Raw genomic sequence first — 19,465 nt, forward strand, 5'->3', positions numbered from 1 at the left:
AATACCCACCCCTGTCACAGAGTTATAAATGAGACATAGGAGGGCATGATACACTCTCAAGCTCCCTGCAAGTCTTCTCCGGTTCCTGGCAATGGGGCTGCGGGACCCTCACTCATATAGCAGCCTATGACGCAGAAGCCAACAGGGCTCTATGGCCCTGGTACCACTTGCCAAGCCGGTGCTAAGTGCTTTACATGAAGCATTGCATTTAACCCTCACAATCCTCAGGTAAAGTTAATACAGCTATTTCTATTTCACAGAGGAGAATGCAAGGCTCAGAAGGTTTAAGTTACTTACAGAAGGTCAAAGATCAAGTGACAGGACCCAAACTCAAATCCAAAGCCTATGCATGCACTTTCTTTCCTTTTTTTTTTTTAAAAAAAAATACATTTTTATTGACTTCAGAGAGGAAGGGAGAGGGAGAGAATCATTGATTGGCTACCTCCTGCACCACCCACTGGGGATTGAGTCCGCAACATGGGCATATGCCCTGACCAGGAATTGAACCGTGACCTTCTGATTCATAAGCTGACGCTCAAACACTGAGCCATGCCAGCGGGGAGGGCATATGCATGCAATTTCCATCACAATGCCAAGTTGTTTAACCTCAGTCTTGCCATCTATCCTGCCTCCCTCACAGGGCTGTATTGAAGGTGAGTGAAAACACTAATACAAAGGTGATTTGAAGTTTGAATTTACTACCTAAATTCAAAACAGTGTGAGGACTCCTGAGCTTTGTGAAGATGTAGCTCCAGAATCCCAATCACCTCCCTTATTTGAGTCCAGCTAATGAGCTTATTCCCAGTAACAGGGTTCCTTCCTCCTGATGAGGACTACATTGGATATGTGGAAACAATGGTGCGATTCTAGCCTTTATGTGGCATGGTGAAGAGAAAGGGATGGCACTCCCACCATCCCCCCGGCCTGGGTAATCAGTAAGGCCCAGCTTTCTCCACAAACCCTGCTCTGCCAACACACAGGCTGCTCTAATGACTCTAGGGCAGCCGTGGGCAAACTACGGCCCGCGGGCCGGATCCAGCCCGTTTGAAATGAATAAAACTAAAAAAAAAAAAAAAATTTCGTACCCTTTTATGTAATGATGTTTACTTTGAATTTATATTAGTTCACACAAACACTCCATCCATGCTTTTGTTCCGGCCCTCCGGTCCAGTTTAAGAACCCATTGTGGCCCTCGAGTCAAAAAGTTTGCCCACCCTGTTCTAGGGGCTCGCTACCCAAATGCAAAGGCATCTCATACAAAAGACAAAGGCTATCTTTCTCTCATGCTACAATTAAGTCACCTTCCCTTTAACGCTCCTACCCAATCTGCCACTGTAGATGAAGCTTTTATATCACTACGCTTGCCCTAGCATTAAGGATGCTTGAACTGCAATTTTCAGCTTTGTAATTAGTCATACGTATGTTATTTTCATTAAGATACATATGGTTAAACATACAGGCTCCAGAATCAGACCCGAGTTCCAACTCTGGCTGGAGGTATCAACCAATTATGGTGTCTAGGAGTCCTTATCTATAAAATGAAGATACTTGTAGTATCAACGTCATATAGCTGTTGAAATAAATGTGGTAACACTGTGGGTTTAACACAGTCCAAAGCACAGCAAGTGCTTAATAAACAGCTCTTCTTTCACCAAAGGGTATGTTCCATTTCTTTTATGATCCTAGGCAATTAGAATAGTCCTCCACCAGTATGATTAATGCTCCCTCTTTAATTCACTCATTTGTTTCTGGGGGCCCTTGAGAGCTAGCTTTCTACCTACTACACCTATCCCTAAGCAGGTGACTACTTCCCAAACATGCCAGGTGTCCCCCATCTTTGTTCACATTCCTCCCTTCCAGAAATCTATACTCACCCACCTGCCTCCACCCCCACCCCATATAGCTCATTTCCAAGTCAGACCCATCTTTTAAGTACATCTAAAGTGTCAGCTTTTTCCTGATTTCTTTCCACTCCTCACTCCATCATCCCCCAACAATATACACACACAACTGTACTTTCTCTTCTTTTCCTGGTATATTAAATTACCCTCTCTTACTTACTCTCATTCTTACTAGAACCATCTTCATCCACCATGCTATCTAACAGAGGGCCTCTTGGTACTAAATAAATATGTTAAATAGACTACACAAAACAAAAGCTTTAGGGAGATTTGTAGTTTTTAATGTAATAACATCTTCTGAACGTTTCTTATCCCTTGATGTTCATAAACTGGCTTGGTCCAGAAAGATCCTCATGCTAGCCTCAGAGGTTTGGCCAACCTAAGGCAACCAACCAGTCCTGGTAACTCTGGGACACTGGGAAAACCGTACAACTAACCTGATCTGCAGAGGTTTTTGTTTTCCTGCCTTCCAGGGGCCCTAAAAACAAAGGTAAAGTATCTAGAGCTCTTCAGATACAATTTAGTGTGTAAATGAAATACTTCCACAAAATTAAAAAGCTAGGAGAAAACTCCATCTTTAGGTCTTAGCTTCTTCTTAAAGAAAGCTCTAGCCCTAACTGGGTTGCTCAGTTGGTTGGAGCAGCGTCCTGTACACCAAAAAGTTGTTTGGTCCCTAGTCAAGGCACATACCTAGGCTGCAAGTTCGATCCCCAGTCAGAAAGCAACCGACGAATGTTTCTCTCTCACATCAATGTTTATCAATGTTTCTTTCTCTCTCTCTCCTCTCTCTCCCTCCCTCCCTCCCTCCCTTTCTCCCTATCTTTCCAAAATCAATAAACATATCCTCAGGTAAGGATAGAAAAAAAGCTGTAAAGCTGTGACGTACCTTGAGCTCCAACATCCTAGTTTTTAAATACTAAATGTGTACTCCTGTAATTACTAAAATACAAAATCCCCAATATACACCCAGTGGCATGTGACAAAGATATATATAAGTAAATAATTCCTCATATATAACCTAAATTCTTTCCATTGCAATGCAAATCTTGTAGCTGTTAATATTTGCATAGCACTTTTGTGTTTACAGAACATATTCACATATATGACCTCATTTAATCCTCATGCTCAACCCTAAGGTGTAGATATTATTTCTAAATTACAGATGAAGCAAAAGATCAGGGACATTCACTGTTTATCCAAAGTCACACAGCTAGCAAGGCCAGAAAAGAAACTCAAGGTCAATTATTTCCCTACAGCAGACATCACCTTGGATTTTTTTTTTTTTAAATGCCTATGAATTCTAAGACTGACTCTTCACCTCTCCTAAAGAATCCATAAGTCTCCCTAGTCCATCAGTACATTTACTCAGCCTTATGTCCTTTCTTCGTCATCACCTTATCCTCTCCCTTCAGACATTTATCAAGATCCCATAAGAAGTGGTGTCCAGAAATTGGGTACCCTCGGTTCAACCACCAGAATTTTAGCAAATTCACCACTAGGTGGAGCTCATCTCAATAATCCAAGAAGCCAACAGGCCGGCTCACTGGGAAAGAGAAAACAGGAGCCCGAGTTAAAGTAGCTCAATACATTGTTTAAAAGAAACAAGAAATAGACATCCTGGCAGTGGCACGAGCTTTCCCATCTTCATCCCAATAGCCCATGATCAGAGAGTTAAGAAAGAACTTCAGTCCAAGGCTGAGGGTCAGAAAGAAATACTAGCTAGTATTTGCAAACCCACACAGGTACCTCTCCAGTTCCTGCTTCTGAGAAGGCTGGCTACTGGACTTTGCATCAAATTATAGCTAAACCAGCCCTAGTTGATTTGGCTCAGAGCATAGAGCATCAGCCTGTGGACCAAAGGGTCCTGGGTTTAATTCCGGTCAAGGGCAGTTACCTTGGTTGCAGGCTCCTTCCCGACCTGGGCCCTGGTCAGGATGCATACAGGAGGCAACCAATTGATGTGTTTCTCTCACATTGATGTTTCTGTCTTTTCCTCTCTCTCTAAAAATCAATGGAAAAATGTCCTTGGGTGAGAATTTAAAAAAAAGAAATTACAGCTAAATTATAAATCAAAACACGGAAACTAAGATCCTATCCAATTAAATATCAATTCACAGTATAAGGCTAATACACAGAGGAAGCTGATACCTGTTTAATCACTCAGATGTTAAAAAAAAATTAAGAAAATCAATCCACCTGGAACTAAATATTCGCTGACAAGAGGGGAAAATAAAGCCACTTAACACTGGTCCACACCCCGCCCAAAGGTCTGACAAATAATGGGGGTTGGGGGGAGGGCAATCTGCAGCAGAGGAATAAAATGATAAAATAATGGTGTTTTTAAAGATTTTTTAAGTGATTTTTAGAGTGAGGAAAGGGAGAGATAGAAACATTGATGTGAGAGTGAAACATAGATCAGCTGCCTCCTGCACGCCTCCTACTAGGGATGGAGCCCGAAACCCAGGCATGTGCCCTGACCGGGAATTGAACCAGCAACCTTTCAGTGCATGGGACCCAATAACCACTGAGCCACACAGGCCAGGATAAAATGATGGTGTTTTTAGCTTAGCTAGAGACTTCACATCATAGAAGACCAATTTAGTCCTGGAATAACTTCAATTTCATACTCATTTCTAGCAGTAACTTACACTATTTGGAATTTGGTCCTATGTACTCTCAGCAGATGAATTAGAATATCCTAAGTGAAAAAGATATCCATCTCCATCCAGTGAGATGTGTAGAGCACACTTGTCTTGAAGTTATCAGGGAAATACAGCCTTCCTCTACATTCTAGCTTTGACTTAGAAAACCTTAGTTGATCTCTACAACTCAAATACTTACCTTCTTAATTTAATTACTTAGGAATCTGCCCAAAATATCTGTGCCAGTCTACCAGCAAGATTACATGAACTTTGTTAAGCTTATTTCTAAATAAGGAGTCAAGAACTGAGTGTGAGTTTGGGACCACAAGTTTGGAAAACCTCTTTCCTAAAAGAACAAATAAAACTATAAAGACATGTAGCCCAAACTTACTCTAAAACTCATGTCAAGTGTAAATGAAACCTTAAGAAATCATCTAATGTCATGATTCTCAAACCTGGATGGCCTATTAAAATAATCTGGTGAGCTTTAAAGAAGTGATCACTAAAAAAAATAATTTGAAAAACCAGACTCTGTCTCCAGGGATTGATTGAAATGGCGCAGGCAGTATTGACCTCTCTTATAAATGAGCTCCGAAGGTGATAGTCACGCAGCCGAAGTTACGAATCACTGAGGTGTGCACTAATCCCCATGCGTAGCTCATCAACCAGGTAAATACTACTTGGGGAGCCCGGCTCGCCTGGCTCAGTGGTTGAGCATCAACCTATGTGTCTATGTCTCTCCCTCTCCCTTCCTCTCTGAAATCAATAAAAATACCTTTTAAATCCTATCTGAGGTGCTTTTAAGAACTAGCAGGTTCCACTCTACGGGGAATTTTTTAAGCTTCCCATTAATTGAACCAGGCACCTGACTTGCATCTGAGACCTCAACAATGATAAAGCACTAATTATTTTACAGATAGAGGCCAGGAGAGTGAAAGTTACCTACCAAAGGATACGCTGAGTTAGGGCTGTCCTTCCCCAGGTCTCCAGTGCCCAGTATGGAACAAGTGCTCTGACCAATAAATGTATGGCATGGGCATGCACAGATAAGATTTTTAAGATTTTTACTTTTTGTTCTTTTCTGGTTTTTACTCTCTTGAGAACCACTCTAAAAATGGGATGGGACCACACGGCTATTCAAGAGGAAGCAGCTATCAAAATTTTAAGGAAAATTCCAGCCTGGCCAATATGGCTCAATGGCTCAGTGGTCAATCATCAACCTATGAACCAGGAAGTCACAATTCGGTTCCCAATCAGGGCACATGCCGGGGTTGCGGGTTCAATCCTGGCGGGGGAAGGGTGGGGGAGGGGAGATGCAGGTGGCAGCTCACTGGTGATTCTCTCTCATCATTAATGTTTCTATCCCTCACTCCCTCTCCTTCCTCTCTCTGAAATCAATAAAAGCATATTTTTTAAAAAATCCAACTACAAGTCAGGAGCCCACATTTTTAGTTATATTCTTAGAGTCTTAGTAAATGCTTTTTAAAAAACCCTATTTTTGAATTTACTAAATATGAATTTTGAATGAGTAAGTGGCACAAACTTTGGGGTTGGGTATATGGAAACCTCTGGGTAATGGAACATGAGAAATCTTAAATGTGCTTGACCTCACACCCCTTTGGCTCACCATGAGAAAGAAGTCAACTCTCAGGATTGCCTGTTTTCTGGAGCCAGGCTCCAGAATAAAAAACATGGAGCCAACCTGAGCCCAATCTGAAGCCTGGAGGCAAAACCCAACTGATCCATGCACACAAAAAATAAGTGCTTATTGTAGCAAGCCACTGTTAGGATGGCTTATAATGCAATATTATTGTAGCAATATCTAATAAAAGTAACTTTTAAAAAAAAAAAACAACGTAGGGGCACTTTGGAAAAAACTCCAAGTAATATATAAACTGAGAAGTATTTAAATAGCCCTGGAAAGCAAATGGTAAGGTGAGGCCTTCTGTTGTTCTCAGTAGTTAAATCACCACGCTCTGAGCTGGGAGGACTTGGGGTAAGGCCAAGGGGAGCTAAACTAGAACAGTGACTTAAAGCTACTTCTCTCATATATCAAGCAGTGATACCCTAACCACTGAAGGGCTCAGCCCTTTCTGAAAGTACTAGAGTTGCTACTTCCTGGTGAAATGTCTCTCTCCCACACTGTTAAATTTCCAACGTATGTTAGCTGTACCAATCCTTCTCAAGAAGCAGTGCCCGTATATACCAGAGTTTCTTGGCACTCAGCAACCAAGTAACCAACATCATCAGAATGGGAGAAAATAGCCCAAACCTAACAATGAGGAAAAAGAAATACCTTTATCCATTTATGAAGATAAAAATTATAAGACACTACTGATTTAATGACAGCTCTTCGAACAAAAAAAAAATGTACTCTACATTAAATGTACACAGAAATTTTAAGCGGTATTCTGATTATAACATAAAAATGTGAGGAAAAATACATCTTAGAATAAGGAAATACTGCAATTATTCCTTTCATAACACAACCCTTTCTTCCCATTAGAATATACTACTCTTCTGGCATAAAATCCAGCTCTAAGGATGCAACTGTAACAAACTACAGAACCTATTACTAAGACCTTCAGTAAAACGTTATTTTAGAAAACCAGTGATGTATTAGCCTAAATAATGTAAATTTTGTCACATGCTAAGTCTGCTAAGGACTGTTTAAAATAACCCTTTTCCAAACTGGGCAGTATCACTCACTAAGCCAAGATTACAGACACATTTCTTAAGTCAAATAGAAAGCAATATTTAAGTAGAAAATAATGTTAGCTTCATCTATTTGCCACCCACATTCTTCTGATACATGAAAGTGAAATTGAAACTTTAATTAGAAAACAATGTTAGCATCAATCTTCTGTCACTATTGTTTTTCTGATGTGTGCATAATTTGACACAATCATGTGACCTGCCTTATTTCATTTATTCATTCTTGATATCATGTACCCATCTCATATGTCAAGCACTGCTCTAGGCCAGGGATATAGCAATAATCAGAATGGACCTATATGCCATGTACTAAAAACTAGGGATACGTAGTACCTGCTTCACAGAGTCTCAATCCAGGTACCCCTCCTAGTACAGTCAACAAAAATCTATATAATAAAAACCAGTGGTCGCGCCAAAACCGGTTTGGCTCAGTGGATAGAGCGTCGGCTTGCGGACTGAAAGGTCCCAGGTTCGATTCCGGTCAGGGGCATGTACCTGGGTTGCGGGCATATCCCCAGTGGGAGATGTGCAGGAGGCAGCTGATGGATGTTTCTCTCTCATCGATGTTTCTAACTCTCTGTCTCTCTCCCTTCCTCTCTGTAAAAAAATAAAATATATTAAAAAAAAAACAAACAGTGGTCGTAATGCTATAACGACCAAAGACCGGTCACCAGGAGGCTGCGCGCGCAGCGAGGCCCGTGCCAACCGAGGCCCGTGACAGGTTGGCGGGGCTGCGTGCGTGGCGAGGTGCGTGCAGGTGGGCGGGGACTTGACTCTGGGTCCTGCGGCGCGCCGGGATTTGGGGGGGTCCCGGGTCTCACGCAATTTCACGCACTAGGTTAGTAGTAATAACACATCTTGGTAAAATAGTAAAACTTAGATCTGCCTCTTCCTAACCCCTTCCCAACCAACCCAGCTTGGTTCTAGTACAGTATGAAATCAAGGCAAACATGACTCTGTAAAAAACTATCAAAATGAGCTACACTATATCAACCTTATTAACTGGGGGATTAACAGTTCTTAGTTTCTAAAATTCTCAGACAGATCAGTATTATACTCTTAAGGTAAATGAATCATTCTGGCCACCTAAAGAAAATGTGTCCCATATTCAGATTCACAGCACAGAATCTAGAATCTGAGAGAAGCAGTTTGGGTTAACCACCCAGCAACAGTTCTCAAACTTGGCTGCCATTTTGGAAATACCTGGAAAACTTTTAAATACCCCATTGCTCAGGTGGCACTCCAGTAAGCAGCCAAGTTTGAAAACCACAGATACAGAAAACTTGGAGGAACTGGCTGCTTCCCAACTAACCCATGGATTAGAGGTATGCTTCCTTCCAATATGAGCGGTGCGCTTCCTAAACACTCTTCACAAAGACCTGTTAAGAACCTACTTGGTATTGAATAGTTTGCAGGCTACATGCCAAACTTAGGGGAGAAGGCACAAACCTGAGTACATGGAGTAAAAAGCATTATCTCAAACTGAATGCCAAAAATGAAATAAAGCTTTTAAAATCTTATCCCAAAATTTGTTAGAAATTGATGTTAATAAGAGTCCAGTTAAGTTCCCATTGCTAAGTATCTAAAAAAGAGGCGGAGGGAAATAACAACCCCCAGGCTGGCTTGTGAAGGGTTTTTTTGTTTGTTTAATACATCTGAAAAGAATGCATATACATAGAATTGAGACATGAGAAAGCATTGGTTCAACACTAATGAAACTACAAGAATTAGGATTTGGGGAAGGTGGAGAATATTACCTAAACATTTTCAAAAATGTTGGAAACTGCAACCAAAATAAACTGATAAAATCCCTAATAACACTTATGAAGAGTCTTCATAAGACTCTCTCCATGGTTTTTATTAAACTAGAGAGCCTCAACTGGCTGCTCTAGGGTTCCTCATGCAAAACAGAAAGAAGGGGATTCCCCTGACTGGTCCCCATGTTGTTAAATGTTCTCCCCACCCCCACCCCACCCCTAGCTTCTTAATGAAGCAGGTCTCCATCCCCATAACTTGAAGAGGATGTGAACATTCCACAGACATCTGTCTTCTAGCACCCCTCATATATACCAGGTCTTCAGCTGTGTTCTAGGAACACCATATCATACACTATTAAGCTGCACATCTATGCTAAGCATATAAAACAATGACTGACAAGGAAAAAATGTTTTTTTAATTATGTACTTAATCCATTTGGTATATTTCAAAAGGTGCAATATTTTCTTCATTTATCAGTGAAAGAAGTTAGACATTAACTTAAAAAAAAAAATTAGCAAACGGCTAACAAATTTCCTTGACAGTCAGTCACATATATAGTGCATCCTAGAAAAGAGGAGGGGCAAGACAGGTGCCACCCACTTTCATGAGTGTCATCCAATACTGAACCTACTCGAGGGGGGAGAGAAAAGGCAACTTTCAAAAAGGAGCATGTCACTAAGTGAGGCGCTGACCACACCCCTTCCGAAGAGCACCGGTGGGGAGCGTGTTTTCTACACTAGATCTAGGAAGTGGAATGTGGAATCACTCCATCCTCCTCACCTAAAGGGTTGTCCAATGGTTAACAAATTTTTTTAAATGACTAAATAAAAACAAACTCCACACACACACCCCTCCCCTCCCACCGCAAAAAAAAAAAAAAAAAAAAAAAAATACTAGATGTCTCAGATCACTCACTCTCCAGAGTGGAACCCGGGAGCAGCTTCAACAACCCGAATTAGTCTGTTACAGAGTCATCACAAGCATGCCTTGCTTTTAAACAAAACAAAAAACAAAACAAAAACTAGTACTGATCACTTTTCTGACAATACACAATTACTCAAAATTAACTAGTACTGAGAGGGGGAAAGGGACCCTATCTATGGGCCTTGTTTCACACGAGTGCATATGGGTAGGTGCAGGGCATTTGTCATTATTGCAAAAACGAATTTTAATTTTTAATCTTTAGTTTGATTTAAACATTGCTTTTAGTATGATGCCGAAACCAGCTGTGCAGAAAGGGCTCTGGAGAGATGTTCATAGCAGCACACACCTGCGGCTCTTCTTAGGTTCTGGAGGCTCCAGGGCAGCCAATATTGCTTCGTCAAATACATTCTTTAGGCCTTTCTGAAAGGGGTAGAAAGAAAAAAAATGGCCAGTCTGATTTTCAGTATAAGAAAGTTGAAGTTCGAATTAAAAACATTCAAATCCCAAAAGTTGGCAAAGAACAAAACATTAAAAACAATCCTGAATCGCAACACAATCATCTCACTTCATCAAGTTTTGTCCAGGCAGGGCCCTGGAAGGATCCAGCAATTCAGAGGAGAAGATATTCATGAGTGAGACAGTGGTCCTTTGAGAAAGCTTTTTGCAGACCAATGTATGTCACAAGAAGCAAACAAGCACATGTGTCATTTGCTCATTCAATGTGCGTTTTGTAATGTGCTGCTGAAACATTTTACATAAAAACAAGTGAAGCAGCTCTGCATTCAAATGAAACAGCTGGATATGGGAGGATGGGCACCAGGCAGTGGCATCCGTATTACATGAAGGCACAGGCAAAGATGGAGAGAGCGATTACAGTGGCTGCAAAGATATTCACTCTGAACTCCCTTTATCCCACCAATTACACAGAGCCAAGGGGATTCAAGGAAGCAAAAATATGGGTACCTGATACATATATAAAACTAGAGCCAGTCAGTGCAACAGGAATAAAGCTTCATCAGGCATTTATACAAACAATTGTATATTTTTAATTTCAAAATTTGAAGGTAACCACAATTGTATGTTTCCCTCACAAGGACAAAATCAGAAGAAAATATAAAGGTGGCAGCTTTACATCTCAACATAAACAAACCGTAAGTCAACTGTTAAAATGGATGCTATTCTTAAAAGATAATGTAACAAATAATCTCATAAAGCAGTAGCAGATACATCAATCTTTCCCACCCCGGACTGACAAATACTCCACTGCAGCACAGACAGCCAAAGCAACAGCAACACCAAGTTTCACTGCACAAAGGAAAACCAGGAAAAAACCGTCCCTTCCCCATTACACTCTACTAGCAAGTCACCCTTTTTCCATAAAGTTTGTCATGCAATTACAATTAACAATTGATCATAAGAATAAAATGATGTTTGTGTTATTTTCTCCATCTAAACTAAGATCTAGAAGTGTTAAACTCTTATTTTCTCCAAGAGGACATTCTTAATGCTAGACCAAGTTCCCTTTTGCAATAGTAATCCAAACCAAAAAGCTCTGAGCATCAGGCAACTCAAGCAGCAACTTGACTACTGATCACACAAAATATTCTATAAGATATTGCATTCTTGATCAAAAACTAATACAGAGTTTGCTCTAAGGTGGTGAGTAAAAAGACACAGAGGCTTTCAAACAGGATGGTTTTATTCCTTTGTTTTTAAATGATCTTTCTACAGTAGTGGGGCAGGAAGCAGCAGCAAAGAGGGGAAGGAGAAACAGTTTAGAATATACAGCACTTCCTTTTGGGTTGAGTTTCCGGAGGCTCGAGGGCAGCTAGGATAGCCTCATCAAACACATTCTTCAGACCTCTCTACAAGACAGAGGGGAGGAGAGAGAATAGCAGCCAGGTTAGAGGTTAGAAAGACTAGCAGATACAATAGCAGTCTGGATTAAATGGGCTGGATTCACAGAAGCAATGTGCCTTAAGAAAAATAAATGCCAGAATGTAAGACTTAGGCCCATTACTGGGAAAGTACGTAACTGAACAGAAACTTCTTACTTCAAAAAGGTTAACTGAACAAGAAAGAAATTTTTATGAAAATGTCCTATGTTGACTTCTAAAACAATCACACTTTGAAATCTAATATTACATTTTAATGAAAATAATGCCAGGAGAGGAAAATAGATATGCAAACACAAGAGCTGCATTGTGTAAGTAAGCCTTGTAAATTCCCCAGTATTTCTAATGATAAGAATGGCAAACACATTTTGAAATCTATTAAATTTCAGAATTCTGTGAATTCAGCCCCTGAATAACTGAAGTACACAAATAGCAGACTAACAGGCATGCTGCATGTTTCTAGATTCAATGACATAGCTGGATGGAATTAATCAGGATCTCAAAGTCAGTTTCCCAGAACAAAAAGGTTCAGACATTTAGAAAGAGTGTTAATTGTTCAACAGTACCAACGGGGAAAAGTTTAAAGAACAGACTCTAGAAACAGCAAACACTTCAGTTATTCAGTAATGTTATCAGAGCAAGTAACCACCACCCAAGTTATAGGAAAACAAAGAATGGGATCCTAGAATGAGTTTTAGCAAGCAGTCCAATGCTTAAGGTGTCTGCATGGGTATCAGAGCATAAAAGCATGAAGTGAAAACAAAGAATATTCCCAGATCTACAGGGATTAAGATGCATAAATACACTTACACCTCAGGCAGAACTCCAACGTGACAGTGATTCAGTAGTACTGGTACCTTGGGCCCAGGTCTACAGACTCACCTAAACTCACCTAAATCTGAAGCCACAGGTTTACCACCCAAAGAAGTTTCACATGTTCTTTATGTCAGTTTGATCCCAAATAAAAAATTTGTGAAAGTTCCAGAATACAGTTCCAGTAACAAGTACCAGCCCCAGACTACCCCAGATATTCCCACCCCTACCCTATTCCCACCACAGCCCCACCAATGCATCCCAGAGGACTGGCACTTACACATTCTATTAGGTACAAAATAAATCAAAAATAACAATAAGTACTTAAAAAGAAGCAAAGCGGTTAAAAAGTTTTCTTCTTTCCATATCTTTTACAAAGTAGAAATGCTAAACAAAAATTAAAGATCTTCTGAAATTCTTTCTACACATGTAGGAGCAAATTCTAGTAGTCAAATATAAAAGGAAGAAGGGAGAATGGAAAGGAAAATACATTCTATAAGGGAAAAAAGTGGAGAAAAGCTATTAGAAACTAGAGCATTCCTTAATAAGAAGGAAATCTTCTCTTGTTTATTGGCAAAGATCAACTAATTCCCTACAAAACAAAACTAATCTTCACTTTTACCCACAAACTATCTGATTATATAGTTTACTTTTAGAGAAACCAACAAACAGAATTTGTAATCCTAAAAGTTCTAGCTCCCAAACATAACCATGGACCCTATTTTCTATCTTCTCTTTTAACTTCTCCAACATAAAAATCTGGTAAGAAAAACACAGTTGCTAAGACCTTTTCAAATTCTTATTCTTTGCAAAATGACTTACTATATAAACCTGTTCATACTGCTTTAAAAAAAAAAGTCATATATGGAAGCATCCAATTCTTTAAAATAAGCTTCATCAGTGACCTAAAATTGGGTCCACTTGCCCCCACCCCCAAAACAACCCATATTTAGAGAAAAGGGGTATGCAAAAGATGCATATAATAATTAATTATAATCTGACACACACGTTCCACACATATCCTTCCCCAACAAACACATGAACACTTTTCTGAGTATGGTATCAAAATACAGAAGCATCAGGCATTTTTTTAAAATATCAGTAAGTGCTGTGTGTGATAAAATGTAAAATCTTATTTAGTTTTAAATATCTGCTTTTACAATACAACTAAATTGCCAAGGAAAACTGGGTTTGGGAGAATATTAGGCCTTGAAATTATCCTGTGTAATATCCAGATAAACATGAAAATTTTATCTTTATCCAACCTAGTGCTAAACTGAAGATTACTGAATTATGTCTAGGCCCCACATACTAAATACCTAATATATGCATAATATGCAACTATATATGCCATTTATCTTACTATACATATAATCAAGATTAATGTAACTGAAAAAATCTCTTCCCTTCAAACCTGCCCTAATTTACTTAGGTATGTTTTTGTTCACTGTTCAAAAGTCAAAGCCACCAGTAACTAGTAAAATAAAAGAGTTCTGCACAAATTAGTTCCATAATTCTTTCCTTTGCCCCCAGACAAGAGAATCAAATGGGAGAATCAGTTGCAATAACCATGAAAGTCAAAAAAATGAAACCGCAGGTTAGTTACAACACTCAGTCTACACACTCTAGCGCTGCTCCCTGTCCTCAGAATCTGACATTTCCCATCAAGCTATGAGAAGAGTTCCAATTAAATCATTCAGAAAGAGACAGAGGAAAGAGGGCCACATAAAGAAGGAATGCCTCCCAAAACTGTAGAGACACTATACATATAAGCATACTTAAGAAACAGCCATGGCAACTTTCTCTGACATGAAAGTCTCTATTATGACTAATTCCCTATCCCAGAAACAGTACAGCATCAATTGTCAGAATAGAATAGACAAGAAAAGGTAAGTACTATTTAGATGAAAATTTAAGGTGTATGGGGGGGAGAGGGGGGTATTGTAAATTTGTGCTTACCTGGACCTTTCCTGTAATTTTTTTTTTTAACACAATCCCTGACCACTACAAATGACTCAACACAACATGGAAGCTCACCAACACAAGAGCTTTACTTAGAGACTAGTAATTTCTCCATAATACAGACATCCAGAAAAAGATATATAAACTATGAAGCTGATCATAGTCTTCCTAGGCAGCTTTCTTGACCACGGTTAGAAACAGCCCCTGAATCCTAATGCTCGAACAAACTATTCAGCTGTAAATAAAAATCGGGTTCCGCACAGTCCTCACCTGTGTGAGTGCAGAACACTCCACATACTTGACAGCCTTCAAGTCACGGGCCAGCTTTTCAGCAGTCTCTGGAGTGATAGGTTTCTGTTTGTTCTTGGCAAGTTTCTCAATCGTAGAGGGATCATCTCTGAGATCAATTTGGGTCCCAACAAGCAAGAAAGGAGTCTTTGGACAGTGGTGAGTTATCTCAGGCACCCACTAGGGAAAAAGTATTTTAAAAATTACACTTTCATTAACCCACAAACCTCTAGATCAGGGGTGGGCAAACTTTTTGACTTGAGGGCCACAATGGATTCTTAAACTGGACCGGAGGGCCAGAACAAAAGCATGGATGGAGTGTTTGTGTGAACTAATATAAATTCAAAGTAAACATCATTACATAAAAGGGTACGGTCTATTTTTTTTTTAGTTTTATTCATTTCAAACCGGCCGGATCCAGCCCGCGGGCCGTAGTTTGCCCACAGCTGCTCTAGATCTATTTTCAAGTCAATAGAAGTTCTGTGACAACATTTTTCAGGACAAGAATACCTGACCAACTCACCTTTTCTTTCACATTTTCAAATGAGGATGGAGAGACCACTGAAAAACAGACTAGAAATACATCTGTTTGTGGATAACTCAGCGGTCGTAATCTGTCATAATCCTCTTGCCCTAGGAAGGAAAAAAAAAATGGAGAAATCATCAACTCAATGTTGGTATCCTCATAGTATTAAAATTACCAGTCAACAAATTAAATATGCAGCTAACAGCACAATGATCGTTAACGAGAAAGCAACTTATCTAATAAAATGTATGGCTTTATATAATACTAGTGCCCTGGTACATGGATTCATGCACATTGAAATTAATTAGAATGTGGCCAGCAGGGCGGGACTAGGTGAGATGGGTCAGACATGACCTGGAGCTAACCCTCCCGCCACCACCACCACCCGCAGTCCCTCCCTGGCCAGCCACACCTGGGGCAGCACAGTGGCTCAGAGGGCATCTGCAGAGTGAGCGGGGTCCCTCCAATAGGCGGGGTCCCTCAGCCTGGCCTGCAGGGATTGGGCCAAAACTGGCTCTCTAACATCCCCCAAGGCAGGGGTCCTAAAACTACGGCACGCGGGCCACATGCAAATACAAATATTGTATTTGTTCTTGTTTTGTTTTTTTAGTTCAAAATAAGATATGTGCAGTATGCATAGGAATTTGTTCATAGTTTTTTTTTAAACTATAGTCCGGCCCTCCAACGGTCTGAGGGACAGTGAACTGGCCGCCCGTTTAAAAAGTTTGAGGACCCCTGCCCCAAGGGGTCCCAGATTGCAAGAGGGTGGTTATTGGGTGACGCACCCTGGAATCGGGCTCCCTCCTCTGGTTCTGGGGTGCATCACCCGAGAACCACTGCTGCCAAGTCACCACAGCTCAGCCGCTCCTGTGTTGATCATCTGCCCCCTGGTGGTCAATGCGCATCATAGCTACCGATCATACGGTCAGGTGGTCACTTAGGCTTTTATATATAGAGATAATATTTGAGAAAATTCTCACTGTGCTAATTCTACTTAATATTTCAAGCCATTAGAATATAATAAATGGTATATATTATTTGCTTTATTACCAGTTTGAAGTTTTCAATCTTTGTGTCCATTAACAATCCAACAACAGTGTACTAAACACATTGAACTGTTGCTACAGAAATGGTTAAAAATTAACTCAGATCTGATTAAGAAATGATTACACTGAAACCATCTAAGGAAACGAAAATCTCAGTGAAATCCAATTTACAATATTCATTGCCCATTCCTGACTACCAAAGCAGGTTCACATTAGTTAACGTGTGCAAATAAAACCAGTATCTGAAACTGAGAATGCCTAGAAAAAAATATAATTCAACAATACTCAATGGATGCTAAATCCATGGGGAAAAATTCTGGTGAAAAGAATAATATCTGCATGGTCTAAAAGATTATTTATAAGCCACAGAGGGGGGAAATGTAAACTAATTGTGAAGAAACCAGACATCATCTTGACTGATGAAAATGACCATCACCAGTGAGTGGTACATGAATATCAACAGCAGTGAGTGACAGATGAAGATCATGCGCCTCCAGATTTATATCTTAAAGAAGACATCACTAAAGTGATAGTCCAAACAAATAGCATAGTTTGGTCTGTGTTTCCTCATGAGTCTAATCATGAGGAAACACAGACCAAACTCAAAATAAGGAACATTTTATAAGGGGAGGAGGAAGAGAGAATAGACCTGTATTAAAATAATGTCATTTTAAAAATGTCATAAAAGAGCCCAGCAGGCTGGCGTGGCTCAGTGGTTGAATGTTGACCTATGAACCAGGAGGTCACAGTTCAATTCCCAGTCAAAGCACATGCCCAGGTTTCAGGCTCAATCTCTAGCAGGGGGTGTACAGGAGGCAGCCGATCAATTATTCTATATCATTGATGTTTCTCTCTCTCTCTCTCTCTCTCTCTCTCTCTCTCTCTCTCTCTCCCATTCCTCTCTTAAATCAACAAAAAATATATATATTTTTAAAAAGAACAGTAAAGCAAATAGGGGAAAATGTTAACAATTGGTAAATTTGGTTAAAGGGCCTATGGGCGCTCCTGGAACTATTCTTGCGACTATTCTGTAGGCTTGCAATTTATTTTCAGATAATATGATTTTTTAAAGCCCTAACCAGTTTGGCTCAGTGGATAGAGCATTGGCCTGCGGACTCAAGGGTCCCGGGTTCAATTCCAGTCAAAGGCATGTACCTTGGTTGCGGGCACATCCCCAGTAGGGGGTGTGCAAGAGGCAGCTGATCGATGTTTCTCTCTCATCAATGTTTCTAACTCTCTATCGCTCTCCCTTCCTCTCTGTAAAAAAATCAATAAAATATATATTTTAAAATGATTTTTTAAATAGCCACACACACTTCCAAACTGTGAGGAGAAGGGAGGAGTCACAGGGGAAGGATTTAATACTCTAATTTCAAAACTGAGCTACAGCAACCCTATGTATTAAAAAGAAATATTTAATGACACTGAACTCTACACTTAATAAAAAAATTTAAAAGGGCAGGAAAGACAAGTTAAATATTTTGTATGCCAATAATTTTTTTTTTTTTTTGCCCACCATTGAGAGAGAATATAAGAATTTAGAGTAGCTATCAAAACATGATAATTAGCCCAGCTGGTGTGGCTCAGTGGTTGAGTGTCAACCCAGGAACCAGGAGGTCACAGTTAGATTCCCAGTCAGGGCACATGCCCAGGTTGCAGGCTTGATCCCCAGTGTGGGGTGTGCAGGAGGCAGCCAATCAATGATTCTCTCTCATTATTGATATTTCTATCTCTCTCTCCCTCTCCCTTCCTCTCTCTGAAATCAATAAAAAACATTTTTTTAAAAGAATAACAATTAAATTATGACATACAAAGCAATTGGCTTTGGGGTAATGGTTCTACAGCATGGGGAAAAGTCTATGTTAAGTAAACATGTTAAATTTAAAAAGCTAAATATAAAAATATATACACGGCAATAAATCATTTGCAGAAGCAAAAAACACAATAATTGTGGGGAACTCACTAGCAAGAATTTACTCTTGTGATCAAAAGCAGAAATAGAAATAAGGCCTTAACAGAGGGAGAAGCCTATCTCTGGGCTTAATAGTTTTATTTAACTATAACCGTAATAGTTGCAGCCAAACATGAGGTAGGAAGGCTATAAAAAGAATTCAAAACAAAATGACAGTCAACAGATTAAATGCAACCAAACAGTTAAAGTCAGCCGCCATCTCAATGGGGATGAAAGCTTTAGAAGAAAACTGAGTTAATGTCATGACTTGAACAAGGAAAGGGGACTCTGAGATTAAGGCCTTGAAGAAGAAAATGGAGTCTCCTCAAGTGTGTCAAAGATAGGAAACTCACCCTGGACACCTCAGCCTCAGGTCCCAGAGCTTCTCAAAAAAGGCCTCTGGGACTTATAGTGACCTCAACCAGCTGAGATGGAAGCCCCCTGCCCCTACCTTGCCTGGGATGGTAAAATTATTTCTTAATGTATGTCTTTTTACTCCCAGAAAGATTCAGAATCTAATATAGAGGTAAAATAAATCAAATACTGTTTTTGTTAACTTTCAGTTACATTTAGGAATAACTTAGCCTTATTTATATTTAACACTCATGTCTATAACATTTAAAATACCATGCCATACTAAAGAACATGATTCTGATCCCAGTTTAAAATGTGCAATTGAGTAACTGATCTTAAACTTGGCATTTCTTGTTGAAATTGTTAAGAATTTTATGAAAGCTATAAAGAAAACAGCTTAAGATAAATTAGTACAGGAAATCACAAGTTACCAGGTTTATTAAAGTTCTGTATGTAAAAGCTTGGTAATGTTTCACTTGTCAGGTCAAGCACTCTAAATTATTTAAAATAGAAAACTGAATACATTAAATTTATAAATGCCGTTTAAAATGAGGCTGATTAGAATTAAAGTCTTGCCAACCTAAGTTAAACAGTCAATATTAATCAAAGGACTAAAGGCTTATCCACTCCAAGCTATTTACTGAAGAGATATAAAATATGTCAATACAGCCCTAACCGGTTTGGCTCAGT

General features: G+C 39.7%; 1 protein-coding gene across 3 annotated transcripts in view; it reads right to left on the reverse strand.

Annotated features, from left to right (window-relative positions):
- Nucleotides 1-8,881: 8,881 nt before the first annotated feature.
- CDC42 (cell division cycle 42) overlaps nt 8,882-19,465 on the reverse strand; it is a 40,704-nt gene continuing 30,120 nt past the window's right edge. For 2 of the 3 annotated variants that reach the window (XM_081086919.1, XM_081086920.1), the window contains exons 4-6: nt 15,422-15,531; nt 14,881-15,078; nt 8,882-10,360 (exon numbers count right to left, since the gene is read on the reverse strand). In XM_081086919.1, the coding sequence (XP_080943045.1) occupies nt 10,271-10,360; nt 14,881-15,078; nt 15,422-15,531 (398 nt within the window). In that variant the 3' untranslated portion in view covers nt 8,882-10,270. Of the gene's footprint in view, nt 10,361-10,970; nt 11,806-14,880; nt 15,079-15,421; nt 15,532-19,465 lie in introns of those variants that run through there. The other variant, XM_081086918.1, reaches the window with a different exon arrangement.

This window comes from Myotis nattereri, assembly GCF_964212035.1.
Source record: "Myotis nattereri genome assembly, chromosome: 3".
NCBI classification, from domain to species: Eukaryota; Metazoa; Chordata; class Mammalia; order Chiroptera; family Vespertilionidae; genus Myotis; species Myotis nattereri.